Source organism: Cloeon dipterum, chromosome X (assembly GCF_949628265.1).
Source record: "Cloeon dipterum chromosome X, ieCloDipt1.1, whole genome shotgun sequence".
NCBI lineage: Eukaryota > Metazoa > Arthropoda > Insecta > Ephemeroptera > Baetidae > Cloeon > Cloeon dipterum.
The window spans coordinates 32623948-32644483 of NC_088790.1; the positions used below are offsets into that span (position 1 = coordinate 32623948).

At 41.7% G+C, this 20536-nt stretch overlaps 1 protein-coding gene across 8 annotated transcripts in view; it reads left to right on the forward strand.

The window, feature by feature from the left end:
• Positions 1–20536, forward strand: part of Dscam2 (Down syndrome cell adhesion molecule 2) — a 134536-nt gene that overhangs the window by 86649 nt on the left and 27351 nt on the right. For all 8 annotated transcript variants that reach the window (XM_065492475.1, XM_065492477.1, XM_065492480.1 and 5 more), the window contains exons 4-6: positions 12066–12215; positions 12840–12957; positions 19562–20004. In XM_065492475.1, coding sequence (XP_065348547.1) covers positions 12066–12215; positions 12840–12957; positions 19562–20004 — 711 coding nt within the window. The remainder of the gene's footprint in view (positions 1–12065; positions 12216–12839; positions 12958–19561; positions 20005–20536) is intronic.

Here is a 20536-nt window from a genome sequence, read left to right on the forward strand (position 1 = left end):
ACCGCGCTTTTTTAACGGAAAAAACGTCAATTTTAACTAATTCGACCCTCAGGAATCGATTGGTAAGCTCAGAAATTTCGAAAAAGAAGGTCTTTAAATTTTTTGGTTCAACCAAAATCAGGAAAAAAAATTCCCTCTAAATATGACAAACATTTTTCTCTCTCGGGAGAGAGCCTGTTGACTATTAGGCGTAACGACGTGGACGTTGACAGCTTGTGCCGGTGTCTGAATGCATAATGGGCCGATTTATTGTCACGAAAAGGCGGCGTAAAAATTCAGTGGGCTCGTAAAAGAGACGTAAACATTTCCCGCATCCATCAATCTGCGAGATCTAATTTGAAAAGTGCGAGACTAACTAAGTATTGCGCAATCTTTTTCTTCTCTCGCCGCAGAATAAACGAGCGAGCGGCACAGACAGAGCCACAAATACATATATACAGTGATAACTGCCATAAAATGGAGTTCTTTCCTTCCTTCTTTCTTGAGAGGTTGAGCAAACGGCCCGAGGGAGTCATTCTGCCCGAGTAAAACAATGGAGGAAACGCGGGCGCGCGCGGCGACGGATGTTGATCGCGGAAATTCAAGTGCCGCCGGCGCGTTGCCATCTTTCGCCAGCTGTCGCAAAAAATAATTTTATATCTCTGCAGATGATGGCGAGTTTATCATTTCTCTCTCTCGCCGCCGCCATTCTCCATTCGCCAGCAGTACTTAACACGGAGAGAGGGAATTTCGGATTGCACGTCGCACCGCAATGAGAAACGGCCTGCCTGCGCCCCATTCTTCTCTACACACGAATTCGTGTAATTCGATTTGGGAAAAAAATATTCCTTTAGGGCATGATACTCTTTGCCTTTTTATTGGTTGAGCTAGAAATAATAGTGTCTCGCTCTCGCGTGTTGAGTCAGTTTTAATGCTAGATTTTCGACTAAATATTCATTTTAACGACATTTGGACATTGCTTTGGACCAAATCCTATCGAACTGACACCCTGTCCTCTTTATTTTCCGAGAAATTCCACTTTAAAGCCCAAAATACGATTTTTTTTTTAATATTTTCTACTCCAAATCTCGGGTTCTAAACACCAGAAGTGCGAAAACTACCCCCCGTTAGACTCGTCTTGCCCTCCCCTGACTAGCCAAAGGGGTTGCTTATCCCCAAAATTTGTTTAACTTAACACCGCACCCATTGAAAAATTTAAAAATAATTTTTCATTCTCGTTTCTAATGGAAATTGTACCAGGGGATTGAAAGGGATGGGGGTAAGCACCCCTAAACCCTTTGGCTCATCAGGGGAGGTCAATACGATTCCAACGATGGGCATTTTATTGCAAATCCGATGGTTAGAAACCGAGATTTGGAATTTGTAATGTTTAAAATAACGAATTTTCGATTATTTGTGTTTTGTTAATTTTTGGAACTCCAAATCTCAGGTTCTAACAATCAGAATTGCAAAAACTACCAACCGTTAGACTCAACTCGACCTCCTCTGAGCAGCTGAAGGTTTAAGAGGATGCTTTTCCCTTGAAGATTTTAATTTTAATGATTTTTTACTACCGAAAATCTGTAAAAATCCAATTTTTTACCGTCCTATGCAAACAATTTTGTTTATCAAAACCCAGAGTTATATTTTCAGTTAAAATCACTTTATTCAAACAGTTTGATTTTGTAAACGTTTAATTTCTGGTAAAAATAAGTAAATTGGAAATAGAGAAATGTATAAAAGTCTAAATTTCAAAAGAAACCTTTTACTGTGGTGATCAAGATTAAAATTAGAGATTTGTCAAGACGCATGTGTGTTCACAATTTTTTTCAGACATCATCCCCTGAACACTTTTCACCGCACTTAATACACACGACACACGCGAATCACCATAAAAGGTTTTGTGCATTACCGCGTGTGAGCGAGTGAGTGAGTGTGTGAAGCAATGCTTTCAATGGAACGGCCGCTTTTCGCTTTTATGCTCGCGTGCATGTGTCGTTGCGCGCGCGGCTCATAAAAATTTTAATCCGGGACGAGCAGCTCACCAAACTCTTTTCGCCCCATCAACTATGCATGAAAAGCTCGCGCGCGAGACATAATATAATGTATATTATGTGTGTGCCCATCGATCCCTTTCGCGTGTCTGCAACTTTCCAAGATTTACCGTCGTCGCGAGCAAATTAAAGCAGGCGATAAATAAACGCAGGTGCATGCGGCCAACGGCCTAATTGCACACTCGCGCAAACTTTTTAACCGAATTGCACCTTGTTGTCGCGCCTATCGTCGCAATTTATCGCGTCTGCGATGCACCTGACGCTGAGTTATCGCCGTTGTTTGCATAATATTTTACACCGGGGGCACGGCGGCAAAGTTACGAACGTAAATCGTCAGAACAATGAATATTTTTGTTCCTATTTCTTAACAAACAGCTGATCAGCCCGGAAATTGTCGAATCAACCGTTAGATGGCACGTCAGGCTGATGGAAATATGTAACAAAAGACGCGGGAATTAAATTATTCGGTCGGCACGCCTCTTTTTCGACGCTTCTCATTGGCCGCTGGACTGTCTCCTTTAATTTCAACGCCATATTGAATTCTGAACGGCGGAAAAAATAATACAGATCACAACCCGGACCCCGGTGGGAATTGCGACTGCGCAGAAGGTTTCTATTTGGTTCACGCATGCGCAGTGATGAGTTTCGGCCTCCCTGTGAGACAGAGAAGCGATCTGAACACACTGCGCATGCTTAAGGTGCGCACAAGTTTACTGCGCATCTTCAGAATGGGCGAATATTCAAACAACCATAAATTTTGACACAATATTGACTTCTGACCGGCGGAAAAATACAATTTCATTTCAATTTCCTTTAATGAATGAAAGCTTTTATATTTTATATCAATCGAGTGTCACCAACATGTTTCTCTTTAGTCGTATAGAAAAAAAAATTGGGGAAAAGTAATAAATGTCGGTTGCTCAGTGGCAGAAACAGAAAACAAAAAGCGCGTTGGCGTCATTTCATACCGCAACATGCGCCATCCATCCATCCATTTTTTGTCCCGACAACCGAAGTTTTAATTGGAAAACGCGGATTGCTGCGAGAGTGGTGCTCGCTGATCCAATTATTTCTATTTCTCGTCGTCAAAGCTGTACACAAAAACAGGTAATTGGGTTAATCCGCGCGGCGATAAAAATAAATCTGGCCGCGTGCGCATTTTCAGTCTAATTCTTTTTTTTCTCCTGCCGACAAATCTGACAAACAGAGAGCGAGCGAGTGCTTCTTTTGCATGACGAACCGATTCGTTTCATTTTTAATTATCGAGTTCCATTGCTGGGCCGGAAAGCAGACTGGAAAACCAATTTAGCAAAGCCCAAGGGGTCGTGCGCAACACTCACACTTCAGCTTTTCAATTTTGGACACTTCAATATATATGCCATTCGAAAAGTTTCAACTTGTATACATATAGCGTGACACACCCGAATGTAGCTGTTATTTAAATACCTATTAGTTTAAATTTATTTTTCGAGGAGTTTGAGGAATGATTTTAGAAAAACAAATACCTGCAAAAGTTGGATTTTCTAATTATTCAAGTGTTAAAATTATAAATGAAATTAAAATCTTCAATGTAAGCACCCCCTGAATCCTTCAGCTGACTAGGGGACGTTGAGATGAGTCTAACGGTGGGTTATTTTTGTAATTCTGATAATTAGAATCTGAGATTTAGAGTTTCAAAAATTAACAAAACACAAAAAATTGAAATATTCCTGTTTTTAAATATTTAAATTCCAAATTTCAGGTTCTACCAATCATAATTGCTAAAACTATCCACCGTTGGACTCGTATTGACCTCCCCTAATCAACTGAAGGGTTTAGGGGAGCTAACCCCCACTCCTTTAAACCCCCTGATAATTTATTTTAGTAAAAATTTACTCAAAAGCATTTTCCCCGGATTTGAAAGCCTTTTAGGGATTGGGGGTGGAAGGAAAGCACCCCTAAAACACTTTAGCTGGTCAGGGGAGGTCAAGATGAGTCCAACGGAGGGTAGTTTTTGCAATTCTGATAATTAGAACCCAAGATTTGGAGATTACAATATTTGAAAAACACGTTTAAGTCGAAAAAATCGTATTTTTTCGAGCTTTGAGGTGGAATTTCTCGGAAATTAAAAAGTACACGGCATCAAATTTAAGGTCAATTCGATTGAATTCAACGAGAGGAATGCAATGCACATGGAAATATGAGATACCAAGGTCTCAAAGTTTCCAAAATCGTCCCGGAAAAATGCATAAAAGTGAATATTTTGTCGAAAATCTAATTTTTAATCAGTTTTATTTCTGACCAAAAAACTAGTTTTAAGTATTTGCCTGAAATAAAAATTAAAATTTTGTGGCCCTTGCCACGCATGTGAGTGGCACAAAGAAGTTGAGTGTTGTTTCACAGCCCCGTCGGTTTCATTTGGGCGGAGGCACATGGAAACAAAAGTGGAGAGCGAGCGAGCGAGCGAGAGTTTGGACGCGCGCCACGAAACAATGCACGAAATTATGATGGCGCATGTTCTGCAGGCTGTATTATTGCGGCTAAATTACTTTCTATTGATTTTGTCATGCCGGCCGAGGCTACAATGGACCGACCGACCGACAAGACCGACTCGGCTGCATGTGTCAGCTCTCTGCGGCGCGTACACCCATTTTTGACGCCCACAGGGGCAACGAGCACTCCACTAAACTAATTTATTCACAGTTTTCATCAATAATATTTTAATAATAAAATTTAGGGCTACTTTTTAGACTTTTTAGTCACGTACGATTTTTTAAAAATTAAAATAAAGCATCCCAGAAACGTCAATTAATTTTTTTTCCGCTCAAATAACAGTTGACAGAATTTTAGAATATTTCCAAGTTCCAAAATATGAATTGCCGATTTGTTTGCGGATTGGTCCGGCTCCCTGGGCTCGTTGGTTTACGCCAGTGATGCTTCCAGCTTCCAGCAACATTCTGTGACAGATATTATGATAATATTTCACGAGCGGCGATTCGCTGCGGCATTTCCAACTCGCTCGTTTCGACATTAATTAGAGAGACCTGGCAAAAACGGCTTTTGACGAGAGCTATAGTCGGCTGCGCATATTAATAAGTAAGTAATACACGCCTGCCTGCCAGACTGCAGGCTAATTCTCCGAAATCAAATCTCATTAAGCTCTCATCTGTCGCTAAAAAATTTATTACGGAATGCTAAAGCCAATTACCTTTTTTTTTGTAATCTAGGCAATTCAATATTTTCACTCTTGCCTCGTGATCGTGCGGATTATTTTATAAAAAAAAATTTGTCTAAAATAAATTAAAATTATTTACCTTGCAAAATAATTTAAATAGGAAGTAAAGCAGGATGAAAAGTATTTATTTACGACTGAAAAAAATATAATTTGCGAAATATTGGACTTCATAAATTTACAAAGTCCGGTTTTGGTTTTTAATTTAACTTCAGAAACGACCCTCATTCAGCAGTGTCTTGAAACCAAATTTAAACTAAATTGAGCAAAAACTGTATTTTTGAATCAATTTTGAAATTTCCATAAAATCATTAGATTTGCCGGAAAAAATATTTTCTCTACTGTGCATGATTAAAATCCACGTCTAATTAGTTTTGAAATTATTCCTCTGGTGAAATCAAACAGGTTTCCCATTTAATTAAATAAAAAAGATGTTGCAAAAAGGCGAGAAAAGCAGGCAAAAAAGCGATTCTTGAAAAGAGAACGAAACATACTCTTGAGCGAGCCACTTTAGTTTGTTCGAGATTTATCTCTCAGGTTGAATTTGTTGGCGCGTATGTCGGAGAGCAGCTAATGGAGGCCGATGCACGGGTGCGGGCCGCGAGCTGTTCCGCTAATTGAATTTAGAGAAGGTGCCAGCGGCGAATAATTACCGGCGAATAACACCGCGTGCCCGAGATTTATCTTCTCTTCGCGCGCGCACGCCGTAATAATTTTTAATAAAGCGTTTCACCTTTATTTATTTACGTACGTGTCGCGCGGCAGTAAATCAATTGTAAATACATAACCCGATGGAAGAAAAACAACGCCCCCGCGTGTGTGCCGACGAGACAGAGACGAAGAAAGTGCAAAATCGATGGTGTGCGAGAGCGGTTTCATTTTAATGGCGAGACGAATAAAAATTTGCCCTTTCCGCCGCCGCCGCCGCGCGTCTTCCCTTTTTACGGCAACGTGTGCGATATTAAATCGCACGCCGTGAATGTATGACAGGTTTGTGTTTTGTGTTGCCGACGCGCTTTTATGAAATGCGCCTTCCATTATTTATATATATTTTTTTCTCGAGACGAAAACGGCCTCTCTGCCTCTGCTCGGCAGCGGAAATTAAAGCAAAAATAATGAAACGTGGTCTGAACGTGAAAGTCGCTCAAACTGTATTCCACACTTAAAAGTGTTTATTTTTAGAAAAGCGGCTCATTCTCAGCCAAAAGTTTATCTGGGAATTTTCAGCAGGAAAAATCCTTAATTCTAGCGTTTCCATTAAACTGGAAATTTTAGAGACAAAATTAAATCGTGCCGAATGCAGTAAAATTTAATTATTAACCAAAACTCACCCCCTGGGATTGGGGGATAATTAAAACAGCCTCAAAAACTCATAAATATTCAAAAAGGATCACTGAAGTTCCCAAATCTCACCGGAGACTAGAGTAATTGCAATTAATTTTTAATTTTGTGGCGGGAAAACACGTTTTTTAAAATTCAAATTCAATTTTCTCAAAATCACGGAAAAATTGTTGCTCCATTTTGTTATATGGTTTTCCTTATTAAACGAGGCACATTTTGGCTATCTTAAAAATATAAATAAAATTTTTCTTCGATATGCAGGAATTTCTGAAAATCTTGAAACGAATTTTAATAACCTTGACCTTTGACCTAGGAAGTTTGTCAACGTGGAAAAGTTGTTGGACGTTTAATGTAGATCATTTTAGACACCTTGTTTATCAATTTATGTTTACTCTAACTATTTCACCAGTCGTTTAAGCCCTTAGTGTTTGAAGCAGCCAACAGATGGCGCCACCGTATACTTTCGTAATACATCCTAATAATAATTTCGACTTAAATCCTGGTAATTGTGCATTCTTCACTTAATTTTCTTTCTTTTGACGTGCTGAAAACCAAAATCAGTCCAGTCATTCGCCGTAGAAACGTTGGAAAATATTTTATATTTAAAAAAATTATTTTTTTACGATTCTACGGCGAATGGCCGAACCGATTTTGATTTTCAGCACGTCAAAAGAAAGAAAATTAAGTGAAGAATGCACATTGGAAGGATTGAGTCTGAAATCGCAGCGGAAGTGAATTAAAATTAAATTTCTTACGTAATTATACGGTGGCGCCATCTGTTGGTGGCTTAAATGTTCCCGTTGATGTGGATAAAAACTCTCAGCTGTAAAACGAGATATCAGACAAATTGCTCTCTTTCTCTGACACCAACGATTGAATTTGCGTGGAAAGGCGAAGCGAATAAATCTGCGTGGAAAGTGGAAAGGGGCAAAATATGCAACCGGCTTGTCAGAGAGGCGAAGCGCGTTGCATTCGTGTGTCTGCACATATCTGATTTCTGATTGTCCGCAGCCGAGGATGGAGCTTTCTCTCTCTGTCTGTGTCTCGAGCAGTCAGCCGACGGGCGGCTGGGCATTTGCATGCGTGACAAACGAGACGCGTCGTTAGCGGCGGAAAAATGGCAGACACTGCGCGGTGCGGTGCGGCTCGGTGTGTGCACTCAGCACATTACATTACTCGTCGCCATGCGCGAGAAAGGCAAAAGTGCGAGAAAGCCGCTTCCATTTCGCTCTCCATTTCGAGTCACACTTGAAAAAGCTGCGAGCATAAAAAATGACTTGCTCTTTCTCCGCGCCGTAACTGATATTTTTATAAATATCCTTCCTTTCGTTTCGAGTAAAATGTTTCTTTACATTAGAATTAATAGAAATTATGGAAATTATTGTATATCTTTACTCTGATTAAAGTTGATCAATAAATAAATAAAGTTAATGTTCAAATTTTCGAGTTTTCTCCAAATTTTCCAGCGGTTGACCACATTTTTTTGGCAGATTTCGATTCCTCTTGTCGAGATATGTCCAACAACCTATTAGGGAAACTCTTTTTTAGTGAAATAAAATAGTATTTCAAGTAAGGAGACACTCCTCACCATTCGCAGCCACTTTTCTCTAACATTTACTCGACTACTTAGCTCAATTTTGGCTTTGACAGAAAATTTATTTATAATTTAATCCATTTTTACCAAAGAAAACTATAGTGTCTTATATTTTTATGAAGTTTCCGTGCAGTAGTTTAGTTTTTGAAGCAGCGAGCGAATTAGGCGAGTTATCGCGTTAAACGTGACTTGCAGTCGCGCAGGTCTTTGCAGGAAAGAAAGTTGCTGATCTAACGATATCGTGTGCAGACCTAGCTGTTCTCAACCTTTTTATCACGGCGGTCGTTCCACGCAGCTGCTAACTGCCGAGAAAAGTAGTCCCTCGCTCGCCACTTTTCCCTTTCACACATACAAACTCGGCCAAACAGAGATAAAAGGTGTGCATGCCATTGCCATCCCCCCAGTCACTAGCTCACGATTCTTTATGTTGTATGTACTGCTCTTTCTATTCTTCTCTAAATTTTAAATGTCTTTGCGAGTTGATTTTAATGAAAAAAGAGGTAAAAAGCACGAAACTTTATCTTTTTAAACAATGGAATTCAAGAAAACCAGCGATCTGATTTTCCCGCCTTTTTTATATTGACATAATTTGCAAATGGCCGCTTCAGAATCATAACTGATTTGAACTGGAGTTCAATAAACAAATTTTCATGGTCATTTAATACAAATTAAATCATTAATAGAATTAACTCATTTTAAAATCAATTAAAAATGATCTGAAAATCTCTAGCAGTCGCCATCTTGTTTATTTAACTGACGATACGAAACAAAATGGTTATAATTTTCCTCTGCGCCCGAGTCCAGTTTCATTTTGAAATAAAAGTTTTGGGCGTCTGGCTCATTTTTCATCAGGAAGCAGGTGATGAATTTGCGTAGAGAGCCGCGGCTCATCATTCACGAATTTCCGACACGTTGCTGCTGCTCTCTCTGAATGTGGGGTAGGAACACTTTGTGTGTCGCGTCGCGGCAAGTGCAAACAAAACATTAATCATCATTAATATAACGAAACAACTGGCGCCGCGTCATGCAAACACACAAGACAGACACACACACTCCACGCCGCGCCTCCGTAATTAAATTGTGCTCTGCAAACTAATTTATTAATAGAGCGAATTCTATCGCGGCGCAGCGCAGGTATATACGAATTAATCTCGCAGTGGATTTGATTTAAATTAATTCCCGCCATTTTGGGCCGGTGTATTTTAGGCCTCATTAAGCCAAATAGCACAGGATTAATTGTTCGCCCACCTGATCTCAATTTTAGATTTAAAATCAATTTTATTTCAAAGGAAATGAAATTGTAACAGCTGCCATTGGATTAAATTTATTTATTTATGCAGTTGCACTCGCGCCACGGTATTTACCCTCTTTGCAATTTAATTCCTGAACAGAACAGACGCTCTCATCAGCTTTTCCTCAATGTTAACTTTTCCATCTTGCCTCGCGCGAGTATAAGAAGATAAATAGGTCGCGCGCAGTGAATCCCTTTGATTCGCAACCGGCGCTCGGCGCAAATCCAATGCACAATTGCAGTCGAGAGAAAGAAGAAAGAAAGAAATAAAGAAGTTACTTTTTTGTTTGATTAACTGCGCAGAAATAATTCAGCAGCAAACCAGCACACTCTGCCACCCCAGCCTCCGCTCGGGAATAGAATCGTCTTTTTATTTATTTAACAAAATAAGTGGGAATTAAATTATTTATTAAAACACGCCTCTTGTTGAACGCTTCTGATTGGCCGACTGGATTGACCTCCATCATTTCGACGCCATTTTGAATTTCTGACCGGCGGGAAACCAACACAGGATCGCAACCCAGACCCCGGTGGGAATTACGACTGCGCAGAAGGTTTCGATTTGCGTCACGCATGCGCAATGATGCGTTTAATCCTTTCTGTGAGATTTGGAAGCTATCTGAGCTCACTGCGCATGCTTAAGATGCGCACAAGTTTACTGCGCAGCTTCAAAATGGGTGAAAATTCAAACAACTATGAATTTCGACACCGTATTGACTTCTGACCGGCGGACACCAATGTTAAAAATTAATTAATTACCAAGAAACAATTTAAAAAATAATGCTTACATATTTTAGAAAAATTAATTCGTTAAAAAAATTCTGTCACATCATTTAAAAAAAAATTGCTTATTTTGCTCGAGATATTTCTTCTCCCTCTATAAACGTTGTTGACAGCTGACAATGGAAGCTACTTTTCTCTTGCTTCGTGCCGACGAATTAATTTGTTGTATCGCGGCGTCGGTGGCGACGAGCGCCGGCTCAGCCCGGAGACTGCTGGCGGGGAAGGAGGGGAATTTCCAATTAGGAGAGCGACGAGTGTCGGTGTTTTGAAAAAGGCTTTTCACAAAAATGAATGAATGGGCCCCAGAGCCACACTTTTTATTTACACGTCGCTCTGCTCTCAAGTGCCTTGGAAACGTCATAAATAAATGCGCGCCGTGGGTGTGTACAAAAAATAAATAAATAAATAAAAAGCGGCCGTGTTGCTCGTTAGCGCCGCGTACACACACGCACAAGCGTTTCTATTGCTCTACATTTGAATTGCAGAGAGTGCAATCTGTATTTCAACTAGGGAAAAAATTACACCTTTTGCAGTTTGTATTTTATTTCTCATTTGGCGAGGCAGCTGCTGCAGCGGCGTCGATATTTTTGCCGGTGTTCACGGAAATCAGAGAGCGAGTGAGCGAGCCGAAGCCACTGGGGAATTGCTTCGCAGGTACGAGATTTGATCCGATTGAAAGCAATCAAGAAGCGCGCCAGGAATTTAATCATCGCTATCGATTGCCGCGGCGTCGCATTAAACATGATTCTCTGCCCGCGTTTCCTGTGCAAAACGACCTCGCTCGCCTCAATATTAATTTTAAATTTATTTAGCCCAGAAATATTTTTCTATGCACCTTCGAAAATACAAATTGAATATTTTTCTGAAAAAGAATAATCTTAGAAACCTCCAGCAGTCTAATTATTTTCATTTCCCGGTTAAAATTTCTGATTTTCAAAATTTCATTATAAAGTATTTTTTATTTTTTAAATTAAACCAAAATAAAGAGTGTAAAATATTAAAAATTTAAAAAATTTTGAATTTTGCTTCTATTTCAAAATTCAATAAAAAATTAATACAAAGAGAACTGATGTAAAATACCGTCAAAATACACCAGTTGTATATAAGCCCTTAGTGTTTGAAGCCACCAACAGATGGCGCCACCGTATACTTTAGTAATAAAGTTAATTTTAAGGCAATTTTCGCTGTGAATTCAGACTCAATCCTGGTAATTGTGCATTCTTCATTAAATTTTCTTTCTTTTGACGTGCTGAAAACAAAAATCAGTCCAGCCATTCGCCGTAGAATCGTTGGAAAAGATTTTATATTTCAAAAAATAGTTTTTCTTGGTTCTACGGCGAATGGCTGAACCGATTTTAGTTTCCAGCACGTCAAAAGAAAAAAAATTTAATGAAGAATGCACAATTACCAGGATTGAGTCTGAAATCACAGCGAAAATACCTTAAAACTAAATTTATTCCGAAAGTATACGGTTGCGCCATCTGTTGGCGGCTTCGAACACCAATTATTTATAAATATTCCTCTTCTCTGCAGTCTAAACATTGAAACTCACTCAGATAACCCTGTTTAAATATTGGCAAGCGATGCGAAAGGATAGAAATTCAAGTGGAAATAAATGGAGGGATTAACATGGCGCTTGAGTTTTGTTTACGTAATCAGTTGGGAGTTGAGAGCGGCGAAATGCAAATCCGGTATAATCGGCTTGCGATCCGCGCGCCCGCGATCGCAAATCCGGCCGTGCGTTGCGGCCTAATTGCAAACCGATGAGAGGCCCGAATTACTCGCTAATTACTCTGTTTTCTGGGTCGACAGACGGCAAGTTTCACATGCTGCCGACGGGCGAGCTGTTGATCCACGGCGTCGACAGCAGCGACCAGTTTCCCAGCTACAGGTGCAGGACCATGCACAAACTCACCAGACAAGTCGTCACCAGCAGCTCCACACTCATCAGGTTCATGCCAGGCGAGTAAAAATCCACTTTGAATTTTTTTAAAATCAATAATTTCTTCTCAGCATGAAATTTATGTGACGAATTAATTTTTTTGTTTTAAATTTCCGTTATTTAAATTTTTAAATTTCCCGCCGGGGTCCGAATTCACGATATTTATTTATGAACAGCTGATTAGCTTGGTAATTGGCGAATCGACCTTTGGAAATGTAGCAAAATACGCGGGAATAAAATTATTAGGTCGGCACGCCCCTTTTTCGACGCTTATGATTGGCCGCTGGACTGTCCCCTGATTGGCCGCCATTATTTCGACGCCATTTTGACTTCTGACCGGCGGGAAACCAACACAGATCACAACCCGGACCCCGGTGGGAAATTTGAATGCGCAGAAGGTTTTTATTTGGGTCACGCATGCGCAGTGATGAGTTTTAGCCTCCCTGTGAGATTTAGAAACGATTGAAACTTACTGCGCATGTTTAAGATGCGTACAAAATCACTGCGCAGCTTCAACACAGATCGCAATCTGGACCCTGGTGAAATTTTCGTGTTTAACCCTTAATTAAAATTATTGTTGTTTCGAATTAGACGTTGAATTTTTTAACGTGTATTTTATTTTGGTGTTTTGTGATGAATTTCAGAAAACCGGATGCCCGTTCCGCCGCTGATCGTGGAGCACAGCTCGAGCGTGCACGTGATGCAGGACGAGGGCGCCGTGCTGGTGTGCGCCGCTCAGGGTTGCCCCGCGCCAGACATTCGGTGAGTTTCGCTCGTTCTCTCAGTCAGCAGAAGAGCAAATTACAAAATAAATTACTCGGCCTCGCTCGCTTCCTCCCCGACGTCTAATTAGCATTTTTATTAGCCTCTTGCCGCTCTCGAGGGGCGACTTTTTAATCCCGAAACTTTTATTTTGTTGACTCGAAACGGCAGTTAATTGAAATTTCTCTGGTCTGCACGGACGCACGGACGGACGGATTTCGCTCGCAGCCAAATATTTACTCTCATCGTCGCTGCATTGTTTATGTTTCTGAAAGCTTTTCCTTTGAATAAGGCGCGAATTAAAAGTTTGCCTTCACCTCTCATTGCTCTTTCCAACGCATTTTCAAACTTTGCTTTCGCTCACTCGAAAAATAATTTGTTTATTTGCCTACAGAAATTAAAAACAAAGCCAGAGAGTGGTTCCTAAAGTTGATTATTTATTTTAAAAATCTGAAATTAATCAAAAAGCTGAAATTGGAGTCTTTTCTGCTTAGAAATAAATTTAATTTATGGATAAATCGTTTGAAAATATATTTTGTCAGTTTAAAAAGCCGAATAAAAATTACCTACAATTTTTTTTTATATTATTTGCGAGCTTGTTAATTTTCCTGCATGGCGCATAGCGGACGGAAAAGCATTTCGCGAGTGGAATGATATTTTTGCCATACGGAAAATGAGGAACACACACTGCTTTTCAGGGAGAGAAAGAGCGCAGGGAGGGAAAAGCATTAGGAAAATTAAAATGCGGTTCTCTCTCGCTCTCTCTCCCTCAGCGTGTTTTATTTCTCGTGATTGAAATGTATTCTGCGCACACCCACCGAACATATCAGAGCGAGCATTTTATTTTCCTTTTTTTCATCTTACGACAGCCATTTATTGCGCGAGCAGCAGCGAAAAGGCATCCGAGGGAAAAGGAAAAGCCGGGAAAGCAGCCACCGCATTTTTATCTGCACGTGCGTTATTTTGCAGCGCATTTTGCCCGGTGCCGAGAACATTTAAAGTGACACCCAGGCGCAAAGTGCTCGCTTAAATTCGTTACCGACACGCCGTCGCAACTCATTAAAGGAGGCATCCTTCTCTCTCTCTCTCTCTCTCCGACTCTCCGCCGACTGCCGACCTCTCTGACCCGGCGAATCCGCAGAAATACACGCATTTTTAAATTAAAAATTTCGGGGAAATAGATACCAGCGAGAAAATTGCTTGAATCGAGTAAAAATAAATTCATTGACCTTTTTCTGGGTGCGGTACCCTGAATGGTAGGTCACGTGATAGGGCTCGGCGAGACCTTTCGTTTAAGGCTTCGTGACATAAAATCCATCAATCCGTTGAATTATTAGAAAATTTGAAGCTTCTCCAAAATCCAGACATTCAAAAAATTGTAGTAATTCGAATAATGGTCCGATTTTGAAAAACTGAGCACGGGAGTTCGTGTCGCACCGAGGGGCGTCGACTGGTGCAGAAGTCAGCGCTGTAGGGCCCCCAGGGCCGCAGCTGAGCCCAAAAACCACAATTTTGTAATGTCCGATTAACGTTTTTCACATTAAAAAATTTATAACTCGGCTTTTAGTAAAATCTTTAAACAATTTTGCAGCTTTAATTTCTTGATAATGACCTGCGTACGACTGTGCGTATTTAACCCGTTCTTTAGAATTTAAATTTGTCTCTGAAATTTCGCAAGACTGTGCTTATGCATAACGCCGTCTCTGCGGGGAGATTAATTTAAATTAATTCGTGAATAATGAAGGAGCGCGCGAGCGTTTAGTGAGGGCGGGCGCTGCGTTTCTCGGGATGAAGTTGTATCTCCCTTTCTCCTTTTTTAATACCCCTTTTCTGTTATCTTTCTCTCTTTATGCCCGGCGCTAAAGAGCTTTTTCTTTCTCGAGTATATATTTTTTTGTCCGGGCCGCCGGCTCGAGGCTGAAGGCGGAAATACAAACACTTGCACGCTCGGCACGCAGCTTTCACGCTCTCTCTCTCCAAATAATATACTTTTGTCTCTTCCATTAACGGAATAAATAGACGATGGTGGAAAAAGAAATAGCGCAAAATGTATCGGCGAAGGGATCCGTCCGTCGGTCGGTCGGTCGGCTGGAAATTTGGCAAGAGGCGAAAGAATGGCGGCGAAAAGGCTCGTTTTCCGGCTGCGAATGGCGCGGAAGAGGAAAGGCGAATTCTTCTCGCGAGTGAACTAGTCTTGCGGTCCGGAGATGGTTTCGCGGCCAGCCGCGCGCACACCCGCCCGCGATAACTAACACCCTAGCTGCGAGCTCGTTTCCGCGCCAAAATTCGCGCCAGCACAATTACAACGTCTCGCTGCCGCCAGAATTGCCTCGACCGCATCGCACCAAGAAATCCATTTCCAAGACGCATCGCATCGTCTCTGCAAAAATAAATGTCTTATACACCCGTTGCGTTTGTTAAAAAAAAACTATTTTTATGATACCATGCGAAAGTTAGGAATAATCGAGGCTAAATTAAAACTGCGCATGCGTCAAGTGTCAAGTTTTGTAGTAAAGCAGCGTTTTCTAGGCCCCCTAGCGAGCATTACTCTAAAGAGAGGAGTTTTAAGAGGTGTATAAGTTAAGGAGTAGTAGAGTAGTTGCTAGTTTCTTCTCCCCTTTTCTTACACTCTAGTGTGGGCGCGGTCGTCGCGAGCAAAGAGCTCCTTTCTTTACAGTGATGCTCGCTAGGGGGCCTACAGAGCGCATCTGATTGGTCGCCGCGCTGCTTTACTACAAAACACTTGACGCATGCGCAGTTTTAATTAAGCCTCAAATATCCCTAACTTTCGCATGGTGTAATAAAATAGGGGCTTTTTACAAACGCAGCGGGTCTATTTTTGTGTAAATAACGCAAGAAATTTGAATGGTTCCTTAAATAAGTGCCTCAAGTCGATGTTTTAACGAAATTCTAATTGTCATAATTTATTAAAAGTATTGGTAAAAAATCTTCGAAATAAAATCTATGGATCTGATATTGCGAGATTCGCTGGAAATTATCGCGACGAAAAACGCTTGCGGAAGGGTTATTGAAAATTTTGCCGATATATTGGAATTGGTCTCGAAGCTGGCCGCATGGCAGCAAGCACCGGGGGCGGCCGCAGCCATTTTGGACTGCTATATTTTAGGTCTCATTAAGCCAAGTAGCATCGAATTAAATGCACGCACGCAGATAGAGCTTAAAGGGTGTCTTTGACGAAGATTCTGAGCCCACCAATCGATTCCTGAGCGTCGAATTAGGTAAATTAGATGTTTTTGCCGTTAAAAAAGTGCAGCGTGACAAGCGAACTTTTCTTCCCGCCAAAACAAATGAACGCGAGAAGTGCGCAAGCGTCACAGCTGGTTTGAGCACTGCCTGTGCGATTGACTTCTTCGTCAGATCCAGCCAGTTCTGACGCATGCGCACTTCTCGCATGTTTATTGTTTTGGCGGGAAAAAAGTTCGCACGTCGCGCTGCACTTTTTTAACGGAAAAAACATTTATTTTACCTAACTCGACCCTCAGGAATCGATTGGTGGGCTCAGAATGTTCGTCAAAGACGATCTGTCAATATGTGAGCACCAAATTGACTCTTTTTAACTACAGTGCGTGTTTACTTTTGGGTCAGACGTTCAGACGGGCCGAAAATTGTGAATAAGCAGAGAGGGTAGTTTGAGTTTGAGGCGCGAATGGGCAAAACGGAGCGTGTGATTCAGGTGCGACCGAGCGTGAGCAATAAAATGGCGCGGCTAAATAGGCTGGCTCGTTTGGCATGCACGGGGCGGAAAGTGCTTAGTCGGCTGAATGGCAAATCTGCCCGCCGATCTTAAGCACTTTCCGAATATCGGATCAATGAGAGAGAGAGGGCAGAGCAAACGCCATTGTTTGCCTTGTCAAAAGTGTATTTTGAAAAGAGAGCAGGATGTCGCCGCGCGCGGTGTGCTGTCTGTCGGCTGTCACGGCGCGCGCCACTATCGATCTCAATTTGGCTTTGAAATTAGAAGCTGCACGCCTCTTTTTGCCTCGACAACGCAACCTCACCGCGTGCATTCAAATGTGCCTCTTTTTTAATACACACACTCACTACTTTAGCTGTCAAAGCACAAGCAGCGCTTCCAACATTTCCACTCCGGATGAACCTGGACAAAAAACGGTCGTAACTCGCTTCCTGCGCTGCTTATCAACTCACGTGTGTCGACAGAATAAAATATAATAAAAAATGGCACCGGCAAATCAGAGACGAGCTTGTGTTGCGCATATTAATTTTTATGATTCAGATGAGGGATCAAATATACAAAAGTAATAAAATTAGCTTGAAATGAATATTTTTGTTGTTGTTTCTTAATAACAGCTGATTAGCCCTGTCATTGGCGAATCGACCGTTAGATGGCTCATCAGGCCAATGGAAATGTAAAAAAATATGCGGGAATTAAATTATTAGGTCGGCACGCCTCTTTTTCAACGCTTCTGATTGGCCGCTCGACTGTTTCCTTTAATTTTGACTTCTGACTGGCGGGAACCAAACACAGATCGCAACCCAGCCCCCGGTGGGAATTACGACTGCGCAGAAGGTTTCAATTTGGGTCACGCATGCGCAGTGATGATTTTCATCCTCCATGTGTAATTCAGAAGCGATCTGAATAAACTGCGCATGCTTAAGATGCACACAAGTTTACTGCGCAGCTAAAAAAGGTCGAATTTCAAGCTGACTGATCTAGCTGTACCTGACCCCCAGGTGATGTTATTTATTTGGGTTAAAAAATAATAAATAATTATAAATCCCTCGTTATGGCCATTTTGAAATGAAATAATGAGGTCGAGAATTAAAAAAAAACATGCCAATGATAATAGTCGACCATATAGAGACGACCTATTTTTAGAAATTTCGTAGAACCTGTGTTGGAGGAAATCTTGTGCGTCTGCTGCTCCCAATTAAATTAATTATGCCGTAGACGCAGGAGAGGCTTTGCTTTTCAACTAGCGACGCCCGCGCAGACCTATTCATTCGAACAACAAGAAAATTGCAACACTCCTTCAACGAGCCAGAGTTTGAATTTTTTTTTAACGGTCGTCGCCGGGAAAGGAGTATCGATCAGTTGCATCTAAAATTTTATGCATGGGGCGGCTCATTAAGCTGCACGGCGCGCCGGGCGGAGTCTTCTCGTCTCTTTTTTAATCAATTTGCCAGCACCCGGATCGGCAGAGTGGAGTGGATGGAGTGCGGAGTGGAGCACGCGGACCGCCAGCCATCTTTTTGTTGTAGCGCGCATGCTAATTAAATTTTTATCATGTAATTACGACGCTGAAGCATTATTAACGACAGCAAGCACTCAAGACAGGCCCCAGCCGATCAACTCCTATCTTTTTTAGAAGGGAAATGAAAATTTAGATCAGTGTGAGGAGAAAAATTCAAGCTATTAATTAAAAAATTAAAATTCGGGGTTTTAAAAAAACGTTTGCACGCCCAAATCTCAGCTTGCAATTGTCAGAATTTAAAAAACCAAACACCAATAGTCCCGTCTCAATCTACCCTAGATAGCCAAATTAGTCTATAAGGGTGCCAACCCTTCAACCTCTTTTTTCACCCTAAAAAACTTGAAATTTAAAAAAATGTTTTTGTGACTTCTAAATCCAATTAATTTAGGGGTTGAAGGGTTGACTACCTAAGAAGGGTTGATCCTAAGACTACTTCTACTTTCTAGGGGAGGTTGAGACGAGTCTATTGGTGTGTGGTTTTTGAAAATCTGACGATTACAAGCTGAGATTTGGGCGTGCAAACATTTTTTTATATTTTTTAACATGAAGTCCCTATTAATATCTTTTTAATAAAAGATTAGGACAAAACGCCATCCTCTTTCGTGATCGAAATTGGTTTCCGTGCGTGCAGGTGATTATACCCAAGCCCTTGAGTTTGAGGTTTGAGAGAGAAGGAGCGGAAGAATTCGAGGCAATAATTGTGACAAGAAGCGGCTGCTTGAACTTATTAACGGGGGTGGGGCTCACTCCAGCAGCAGAAGGGGTAAATTTTTCTGTGCTGGGCGTAAATTCTGATTAAAATGCAGACCGTTAGTCAAAGTAAGTTTTTAAACCAATTACTCCGAGCCACGAACGCGGTGCGTAACTTTTTCGGCGCGCGGGCAAACTTCGCTGCAGCAATTTACGACGCAAGTTCAAGACGCTCCCGTCCCACACGCACAATTTGCACTCTTTGCTACTGCTTGAATGTCATTTAGGAGCAATTTTCTTTCTTTTGCCGTCCTGAAAACCAAAATCGGTTCAGCCAATCGCCGTAGAGTCGTGAAACATTATTTTTTTAAATATAAAATATTTTCCAACGTTTCTACGGTGAATGGTTGGACTGATTTTGGCTTTCAGCACGTCAAAAGAAAGAAAAGTAAGTGAAGAATGCACAGTGGAAGGATTGAGTCTGTAATCGCAGCGGAAGTAAATTAAAATTAAATTTATTACGAAAGTACACGGTGGCGCCATCTGTTGGCAGCTTCGATCACTAACGGCTTATTCAACTTGTGGTATAGAATCTTTATTTTTTTTAAATTGTAATTAAACCTATGTAATCTGTACCAAAATCATTTTTAATTCGATTTTCATGTGTGTTATCCTCTCAGGTGGTTCAGGGTGCCGAGTTCAGGTCGGCAGGCGTCGCCGATCGGCGAGTCTGGGGGCCGCGTGCGGGCCGTGGGCCCGTTGCTGAAGCTGGAGGGCGCCGGCCCCGAGGACGCCGGCCTCTACCGCTGCCAGGCGAACAACTCTGCCGGCGCCGCCGGCGCCGAGCTGCGGCTGCAGGTGTCGGCGCCGCTGATGGTGAGCCTGGCGCCGGGCGTGCAGACCGTCGAGCTGGGCGCCGCCGCCGAATTCCACTGCGAGGCGTCGCCCGAGGACGCCGTCGCCGGCCTCACCTGGCTCAAGGACGGCCGCCTCGTGGCCGCCGGCACCGGCCGCCGCCTCGTCGTCCGGCCCGTCCGAAGGGAGGACAAGGGCATGTACCAGTGCGTCGCGCGCTCCGACGACGGCGCCACAGCGCAGGCCGCCGCAGAACTCACCCTTGGAGGTAGGAAAACCAATACAGATCACAAACCAGACCCTGCTGGGAATTATGACTGCGCAGAAGGTTTTGATTTGGGTCACGCATGCGCAGTGATGAATTTCAGCCTCCCTGTTGGATTTACAAGCGATTTGAACTTACTGCGCATGCTTCAGATGCGCACAAGTTCACTGCGCAGCTTACACACAGATCTGGTTTAATCTCTTTTATTGCTATTTTATTAAAATAAGAATAAATTGATGAAGGTTTTAAATTGTGGCGTGTGCATTTTAGTTTAATATAATAAATTAAACTTTTAACCCCTTGACAACCCTATAAATCAACCCCTAAACTATTTTCTAAACCAAAAATGATTTAATTTTATCTTTATAAATTATTTTATGATTTCTTTCAACAAAATAAGCCCAAAATATCGACACAAATACCAGGGTTGGTTTTTAAAGGAATGAATCTTAAGGAAAATTACAAAAATTGCACTGCACACGTGTGGGTCGCTCCATTTTCCTTGCGCAGCAATTTGCCCGTCAGTCTGAAGGGG